We start from the raw sequence: 8424 nt of genomic DNA, 5'->3' as shown, positions 1-8424 counted from the left end.
AGAGAGAGAGAGAGAGAGAGAGAGAGAGAGAGAGAGAGAGAGAGAGAGAGAGAGAGAGAGAGAGAGAGAGAGAGATTCAGTTTTGAGAGTGAGAGAGTAGATTGGGGTCGCGAGGGCGTGGGATGTGGGATTCTATTCCACGTTTGGCGCGTATTATTACTCCAATCCAGGGCGCGCGTTGTCCTCAAGCGCGTTCCCAATCTCAACCACCAGTTTCCCTAGTCAGGGGTTAACGACTGAGGACTGCTATAATTTCATTTTTCACCTGTTGTAAATCGTGAACCGTCGCCATCTTCACACATTCCTCAGCTTTTTGCGTTTTTTATCGTCTGTCGCTGTTGTTGTCACTGGTACTGGATGGTTGGTCTCAACGCTACTCAGATCACTGAAGTCAAAGGAGTATCTGCGTTGCAGAGGTGAGGACTTGGTTCACGACCTTAGTTACAACTACTATCATGCTGTTACCCATATAGACCTGTTGGCTAGACAAGTTAATTTAGCCACCGTCAGTTACAAAGCACACACAAATACATGACTTAACTTGTCTGCTGTCTGGACGCCGACCGCTGTTTTGCTAGCTAGCTATCTGACAGCTGTGTGACGTGGTGATGTAGAAAGTCATGATGGGTAGCAAGCTAAACTGGCCAGATGATGTTTTTGTATTTGTTGTTGATCAAGCAACTATACCCACTGACTTCTATTGGCGTCGTGTCTGAATTCTGAACTGCACCTACTATCAAAGGAAACTAGTTTTGGGTTTGCAGCTAACTACTTTAGTATGATGTGTTAAATTAGTTTCCCCTCATCTCGCTCTCTCTCTCTGTCTCTCTCTCTCTCTCTCTCTCTCTCTCTCTCTCTCTCTCTCTCTCTCTCTCTCTCTCTCTCTCTCTCTCTCTCTCTCTCTCTCTCTCTCTCTCCATTTCCTTTCAGAACACACCAGGAACCTTTTCACCACAGATGATCCAAGCTGAAGCAGCATGATGAAACACACACTCAGGTGCTGCCAGACTCCCCCCTCGGTAACTGTACGGATCAAGCCCAACGCCGCACACTCCCTCCAAGTCCAGAGAGGTCTCCGGCTCAAAAGACCCAGCGGCCAGGATGCCCAGGGCCCCCCGGGCAAGAGCCAGCCCAGGCAGCATCGAGATGAATTGTATCATGCCAAACTGACCGCGGGCCCGACTCTTGTCATCCAGCGGGAGGAGCTGGCGGCCTTCTTCAGACTTTTTGGTGAACAAAAACAAAGCCCAAACTGTTGTTTTTCAGTTGCATCTAAGTGGCGAATCTTCTTCTGTCCATTTATGTTGCAAGCAGTCTACAGAATATTAGCTATAATGTTTAAAAGTTGAAAAATAGAAGTGGTAGTTGATCTTGTGGCAGGCACACACATTAAATAACCCTGTTTGGTTTGCAGATGATGACCTGATCCAAGATTTTCTGTGGATGGACCATTGCTGTAAAATCACAGACAAGGTCAACTCATTATTTGGGTGAAAGTGCCAAAATGTTTCTGAAACTGTGTGATGATTTTAATCCACTAACTTTTTCCTTCTCTGGCTCTTTCACACATCAGTACCTCCTAGCCATGACCTTTGTCTACTTCAAAAGGGCCCACTTCACCATCAGTGAACACAACAGGATGAACTTTTTCATTGCACTGTAAGAAAAGCAAATCAAAATTCAGTTTTTAATGAAAAGTACAACATAAATTAAATGCCTTATTATTATTATTATTATTATTATTATTATTATTATTATTGCTGCTTTTATCATCAATATTATTCCCCAGTTGCCCTTTCTTACGTTACATCAGAGTTTGTAGGCAATATTTTAACCCTGAAACCTGATGTACTTGAACTACAGCTACCTTGCCAACACCATGGAGGAGGATGAGGAGGAGAGCAAGTATGAGATCTTCCCTTGGGTGCTGGGCAAGAGCTGGAGGAAGCACTTTCCCCGCTTCCTCAAGCAGCGAGACGAGCTGTGGGCCCGCATCGACTACAGAGCTGCTGTCAGCAGACGCTGCTGCGAAGAGGTGCACACAAGTCTAAATGCCCAAGGAGAGTAATAATAGCTCTTTCTAAGGGGATTTTCCCAAGGGTTTTGATTTAGTTTTTGCAATACAGTGCGATTTATTGGTTTCTTTTAAAGCCAGAAACTCCATCTCTGTTGTGTATCTTTTATACAGGGATGTGATTTTTCAGGTAATGCAGAAAACTCCCATTCTTTTTCACCGTGAGCTATTATCCTTCTTACCTCCTGCTTTTTGTGATCACATCTCTGTTTATCACGCTGACATGCTGCGTCTTTGTCTATGTGTTTGTGTGTGCTTGCTTCTGTCCTCCAGGTGATGGCCATCATGCCCTCCCACTTTGTGTGGCAGCGGGAGAGGGCGGAGCACCACAGCGGGGCCCGGCGGCAGTACGGCGAGCGGGACCGGGCCCGTATACCCCGCGGGCCCTCGGCGCCACCCGCCCCCTGCGCCCTCTGTGACCACGGCACCAGGTCGGGGCTCTCTTCTCCCTCCAGTGGCTCTTCTGCGCAGACCTCCAGCCCCGCCTTCTCGCTCCCGTTCGCCCTGTCCCTCTCTATGGAGAGCACCCCACCCAGGGCCGCGGCCTCGTGCAGGAAGGTTAGGAAGAGCAAACACCAGGCGCAGGCTCAGCGCTCCTCCTGCTGCTGCGCTGAGGAAGTCCCCAGTAGGTATCACTGATACAACCAAACTGCTCAAAATCTATTTGAAAAACAGTGTAAACATTGAATCTACTTGGTCTAGCTTGATCTTAACACCAAATAAGTGGTAACTTGGGCCCCTTTCCACCTGATACTGACAAGCGTCTTGTATCTGGATTGTGTGTAGATGTGATTTAGCTGGATTACATTTACACCTGGCATTGCTGCGTGTCTCTGGTATAAACACTGAATTTGGATTTGTCTTTGCCTCACCAAAACACAAATTTGGTGACAGTAAATACCTTGTCTCACTCATCCCCCATCCATGAGTATCTTGTATCTTGTTGTCTTGAGACATTGTATTTACACTTGGTTGTAAATACAATGCCAAATGTGGCTCTGATCACGTTCAGAGGTGGCTTAAGTGATTGGATCTTCAATATGTCTTGGGTGCATTTACACCTGGATTTTATGCATGTTTCACATTACAATCTAATCACCCAGGATGCATGTTAACGACAGCTTCTCTCAGGATCAGCTTTTTGTGTATTTTCAAATATCTGAAATGTATTCAGTGACTTTTTCCAGGATCTGTTATCCGCTACAGTATACTGCCCTTCACCTTGCTGTGTGTAAGCAAAAACCTCATCTTATGTCAATCATAGATTTCCCCTATGTCAATGATGATATAATTTGAGAGTAGATGGGGAAAGAACCACTTCCTCACCTGAAAATAAATGTATCCAACTATCAATAACTATTATAAGCTTATGTAGTTCGGCTGTTTATCCTAACATAGGGAATAGTATAGCTCACCTTAACAAACCACTGCTTGGTAGCTAACAACTTTCTTATATTCCTTTTTCATTTGTTAGGGAATGAGCCTGCCAGTGGATCCACATATGACCCATCCATGGACTGGATCAACGAGGAGTAGAACATTACCTTAAATCAACAGTTTCACACAACTACCTTCTTTATCCCGATGTAGAGACTCTATATCGTATACTGCACTCATTTCCCATAGCACTTCTCAGTGGAACAGAATGTTACTATGTCTGAATCACAAGTGCAACTCAACAGTTTGCACTTACCTCCTTTAATGCAAACATGATATTGTTTCATCGTTCAAATACAAGAAGCATCCTTTAAGTTATCCAACACAGGCTACCCAGTCAGAACACATTTCATACTGTAAGTAGTTAATAACAGACCTGATGTCATTCCATATATTACATTCTGATGGGAAAAAAAATGCCATAAGATTGATGTCAGATGTCTGTAAGTAGACAACAGTTGTTTGTGTGAGTGAATGCCAAAGAGTATTTATTGAGTTCATGGTATTTGTTATTTATTTACTGAAGCACTTGACAATCTTGCGTTATTTTTGATGGCCAATTATATGTTTACAAAAATGTACTGCTTTATTTAACTTAGCCACTGATGGATACGTGCTCAACAGAGAGAGTGTGTCATACACTGGAATTCAGCTGGGTGTTTTTGGTATTGCTGCCACTGTGCCTGTTAAATGATCCAAGAATGCCTTTTGAGTTTTGAATAAAGGCTATGTCTTACTTTGTTTTCTGGAGATCCTTTATTCTGACCTGCTTAGTGCACTTCACTTAGTTTTATTTCTGACTTAATTCAGGTTTACAACAATATCAACTGGTTTCTTACATGTACAAATATACCCAACTCCAAAATGGACTAATGCTTTGACTGATCTCAGTAATTGTATCTATTACCCAAATGATGTACAGAGATAAGTTGGTTGGCATATTTATTAGTCCAAGTACAAAACAATCATTTCTGTCCAGAGGTCTTCACAGGCAGAGCAGCTACTGCACACACTTCCTCAGTTTTATCAGGAATGCTGAAAGTGAGACAGTAAGCCATGAGCATAAACACAACCATGACATACGTAAAGTTTTATATTGGCAGTTGAAATGTGGGAATATCTCTGACCTGTGTGGCCCATTTGTTCAGGGTGGGGTCTGGCGATGTAGGGGATACTCCCGAAAGGCGGATGCTCCTTGCTCAGCTCTTCTGGAATAAAACATTAAAACTTCAACTAAACGGTATGCTCCAAAAACCACTTGCACCCCTGTCAAAAGCACACAACACGGTCGCCTACTGTATTATTTCAAATCACCTTTGTCGTCCCCATCTGGCTCCTCGCTCTCCTCTCTCCGGTCTCCATCTAGGACAGGAGACTTCCTGACGCAGAACCGCCCGTCCTTCTGGAGCGCCGGGGCCACCAGCCAGTCCCGGAGAGGCACCTCGATGATGCGCTCGCACAGCAGGGGGAGCGGCGAACAGCGGAGCCCTTCCAGTAGGTCGATGACCTGTGTGACACTGGGTGAGAGAAGCAGAGTGAGAGGGAGCTGCTGTGTTCTCTGTTCTGTTCCTGCGGTTATAGCCCAATTTGAAACCAAGCATATGTGTGTGTGTACAAGCCGAAAGTGAAGATGTGATGGCTGTCGGTGCAATTGCACCCCCTGCAGGCAGGAGGACAGCATGAAGGCTTTAGGTGTGCACAGGCTTTAGTTTGAAAGTGTGAGACAGTTACACACTTGGCGAGGTAGACGGCGCACACAGCCCCGGGGTGGAGATGTGGAATCACAGTGGGTAAAACCAAGTGGGGGTTGACCATGTCCAGAGCAACCTGCAACAGACGCAATCATTCTGGTCACTATATATAACGGGGATGAGCTGGTGGCATCATTTACATACATCCAATTAGGTATTCATTGATTGTCTCTGGTGAGTGTTGGGGCGATTCAGTTAGACAATTCTTCCACCGGAGGCAGAGAGGGGGGGGGGGCGCGGACTGACCGAGTGAAACCCCCGGCCGGCGAGGAGCGCGGCGGCGGAGCAGAGGTCGGCCTCGTGGAAGCGGACGTTGTCGGGCCACTCGTCCCCGCGCCGCAGCCGCCACGACGCGCGCCAGCGCTCGTAGTTGCGCGCCGCTCTCCTGCGGTGATCCTCCCTGACCTCCACGCTCAGCACGCTGCCCTCGGAGCCCACTGGGAGAAACACAAACACACAGTACTCCAGATGAACACTCTTATCTCAGCCTCAGACAGGCATTATGAATAAAACGTGGCAGTAGTACAAAACGTATATTCCATTATTTGCAAAAAATACGTCGTGTTAAGCTTTTCTGGACCGCTTTTTTGTGGCATATGGTCAGATGAAAATGGACAAGAAATGGGGGAACGCTGATTTTTCGCCTCAGCCGCTTTCCTTCATTATACTGACACAGAAAGATATGTCTGCAGTTTATTCAATGTGTCTGGTCTCTGTATAATTTGTCTGTTGAGAGTCAGTAGGGACGGGACAATATATCGCAATACAAAAAATGTGACAATAGGTATCGTGGGGCAGAAAAATGAATCGTGATATTAGCTCCATTTTATTCTGCTCTAGTAATCACAAATGAGACGCTTGACCATCACAATTTCACAAGCTCTCCATCCAAATTATATTATTGTCACTTTGTAATGACATTTTTAATTTGTTGTTTACATTCTAGCAAGCCAATGGCATCGCTAGAAAGATTTGTGACTCAGAAATAAACATAATTCTGCACAGTCAGACTTTGTTGTGGCTGACTACTGTTGTGACTATTAATTGTATTGAATCGTGAACCTCATATCGCGTATCGAATCATATCATGAAATAAGCATATCGTGGCCCATCCCTATGAGTCACTGTTGTGTTTTATTCCCTGCTCCACCCATGTTTCCCATTTGGGACAAATCGAGTCTTCAACTTGAACTTACAGGTTTCACATTTTGGATAAGCGCTGCCCTAAAATTTCAAATGGCACTTGTAACTTTGGAGAATGAGAAACTTCATTTAGGGTAAGGTAGAGTAGGGTAGGGTAGGGTGGGGTTAGGGTGGGGGGTACAGACCTGCCCGGGACAGTAAGAGCGACATAGCCCCTGACCCAGAGCCTGACTCCAACACACAGTCTCCCGCTGTGACGTCCATCATCATCAGCATGGTACTGGCATCCTGGGTAGAGCAGGTGAAAAAATGACTTCTTATTATTCATAGATAGATAGATAGATATAATTGTATTTATGCGTCACGCCTCAACATACAGGTCAAACAGAGCAACAAACACAGTATCCCAATAAAAAAGGAGGTTGAGGACCACTCATTTAGAGTTATGAGACACAGGCTAAAAATAATACACATACAAAAAAAAATACTGGAATGATTCGATACGCGATTCATGTTACTTGTGGTAGAATATGTCTCAGTACACTGGAGGCCTATGGGGCTCTATACCTTTGGGTAGGCGATGGCTGGCCCCCTCTTCATATACAGCACATAATCCTCCAGACTGGCGCGGCGTATGAGGATGGGCGTCCCGTGGATGGTCCTCATGAACCGGCCCGAGGGCTGGCCGGCCACGTCGTCGTGCCCGATCGTCCCCCAGCTGCTCTGCAGACGCACCCCCTCCTGCAGCTGGAACATCTTCCTGAACTCCACCCGCCCCTTCTTGCGGTACTCCGCGACCAGCAGCTCCCCGAACGCAAGCAAGCGCTCCCCGGGGAGAGTTTCCACAGCCGGGTCACATGCATCATCCTGAGCAGGGGGAACGTCCTCTTTCAGGACTGGATCGTCCCCTGGGTGCGTCTCAGCATGCCCGCTTTCTGTGTCCTCCTCGGGTTCTTCCTGGCTCTGCTGCCTGAGCTGCTCCACCTCAGGGCTCAGGGCGTCCCGGGGCAGCAAGCGGCTGATCCTCTCCAGCGGGGACAGGGGGCGCCTCCTCCCGGGCAGCAGGCCGGGGTTCATGGGTGAAGGGTCACAGTTGTCTTTCTCATCCTCCTTCTCATCGCCGTTCTTGGGACCGGCTGAAAATGTCCTTACTCCCTTAGTCAGTTTAGGTAGTTTTACTAGATGATGTAATTTCCTATATGTTTGATGTCCTTGGCCAGATGTGCAAATTCGCACCAGTCTGTGCAAAAGCATACCTCCTCCTAAAGGCATTTGTACAGCCATGACTTCAGGTTATAACAGTTAAACCTAAAGAAATGTCAATGCAGAGGTTTCTCACTTAAACACATTAACAATCAGCCCAATGAATCAGTCTCTCATCTTATGAAAAGCAAACAGCTGCAATTGTGAACTACAGATGCATGCAAAACAATTCAACATCAAAGTGAATAGGGAATAGCAGTACAACTACATCATTGAAATGTCACTTACTTCATTTAACGTCACAGTGTCATAGCTGTGAATAAGTTATCATTTCTTCTAACCCCGGTTTACAGTGTATAGAGGTCGCCATGCTGGAAAAACACACGTGATCTACGTCATAAGTGAGCGACAGGTGTAGTGATTCATGTCTACCAGCAGAGGGCGACCTACGGTCTATTGTTTTATCCATAACATCATTTACTAGGAATTATTTTTTTGTCCTCCATAAATATACCAAATTTAACATGTTTATGTGAGAAATATGGTAAAATATATTAATTAAAGAGCGCTCGTTGAATTCCCAAGCTGAAAAAAAACACAGACAGCACCACACGTTTAGGCCATATAGTCACTATTGATTTTAAAATACAGTATGTTTGTACTCTAATCAGGAGCTGCTTTTCTCACATTGTTGTTGTTTTTTTTAATCATTTTATTTTTGATTATTTGTATTGCAAGAATGCATAACAGTTAACAAGGTATGGATCATATTAAAATGAGTACACAAAAAGAGAAGACATTTACAATATTTACATT

General features: G+C 45.4%; 2 protein-coding genes across 5 annotated transcripts; one reads left to right on the top strand and one right to left on the bottom strand.

Annotated features, from left to right (window-relative positions):
• Positions 1-253: 253 nt before the first annotated feature.
• On the top strand, positions 254-4252 carry spdya (speedy/RINGO cell cycle regulator family member A). 2 transcript variants are annotated; one of them, XM_071911456.2, is made up of 7 exons: positions 254-416; positions 931-1230; positions 1415-1473; positions 1574-1659; positions 1864-2035; positions 2348-2699; positions 3549-4252. In XM_071911456.2, the coding sequence occupies exons 2-7, from the start codon at positions 978-980 to the stop codon at positions 3608-3610; spliced, it is 984 nt and encodes a 327-aa protein (XP_071767557.2). In that variant the 5' UTR covers positions 254-416; positions 931-977; the 3' UTR covers positions 3611-4252. The 2 variants fall into 2 exon arrangements, with proteins under 2 accessions (XP_071767557.2, XP_071767558.2); XM_071911457.2 differs by having other exon boundaries at positions 2348-2703; positions 3549-3630.
• Positions 4253-4362: 110 nt separating this feature from the next.
• Positions 4363-7956, bottom strand: trmt61b (tRNA methyltransferase 61B). 3 transcript variants are annotated; one of them, XM_078289405.1, is made up of 8 exons: positions 7897-7956; positions 6973-7713; positions 6591-6693; positions 5509-5699; positions 5247-5338; positions 4826-5028; positions 4639-4719; positions 4363-4546 (listed from the first exon to the last, which is right to left on the bottom strand). In XM_078289405.1, exons 2-8 carry the CDS (start codon positions 7687-7689, stop codon positions 4512-4514), a joined length of 1422 nt encoding a protein of 473 aa, XP_078145531.1. In that variant the 5' UTR covers positions 7690-7713; positions 7897-7956; the 3' UTR covers positions 4363-4511. The 3 variants fall into 3 exon arrangements, with proteins under 3 accessions (XP_078145531.1, XP_071767556.2, XP_078145532.1); XM_071911455.2 differs by having other exon boundaries at positions 6973-7950; XM_078289406.1 differs by having other exon boundaries at positions 4639-4716; positions 6973-7950.
• Between the last annotated feature and the right edge of the window lie 468 nt (positions 7957-8424).

This window comes from Centroberyx gerrardi, chromosome 17 (genome assembly GCF_048128805.1).
Source record: "Centroberyx gerrardi isolate f3 chromosome 17, fCenGer3.hap1.cur.20231027, whole genome shotgun sequence".
NCBI classification, from domain to species: domain Eukaryota; kingdom Metazoa; phylum Chordata; class Actinopteri; order Beryciformes; family Berycidae; genus Centroberyx; species Centroberyx gerrardi.
The sequence above is the reverse complement of the archived record's forward strand: the minus strand, read 5'-3'. Positions and strand labels throughout refer to the sequence as shown.

What these genes read in the sequence shown, in the direction of transcription:
- spdya (XM_071911456.2), top strand. Translation starts at nt 978, where the DNA reads ATGATGAAACACACACTCAGGTGCTGCCAGACTCCCCCCTCGGTAACT. An exon ending in GGCCTTCTTCAGACTTTTTG is followed by an intron (nt 1,231 to 1,414) that starts GTGAACAAAAAC and finishes TTTGGTTTGCAG; the next exon opens with ATGATGACCTGATCCAAGAT. An exon ending in GCTGTAAAATCACAGACAAG is followed by an intron (nt 1,474 to 1,573) that starts GTCAACTCATTA and finishes TTCACACATCAG; the next exon opens with TACCTCCTAGCCATGACCTT.
- trmt61b (XM_078289405.1), bottom strand. Translation starts at nt 7,689, where the DNA reads ATGGCTGTACAAATGCCTTTAGGAGGAGGTATGCTTTTGCACAGACTG. An exon ending in TGCGCCGTCTACCTCGCCAA is followed by an intron (nt 5,029 to 5,246) that starts GTGTGTAACTGT and finishes TCTCTCACCCAG; the next exon opens with TGTCACACAGGTCATCGACC. An exon ending in TGAACAAATGGGCCACACAG is followed by an intron (nt 4,547 to 4,638) that starts GTCAGAGATATT and finishes TCTCACTTTCAG; the next exon opens with CATTCCTGATAAAACTGAGG.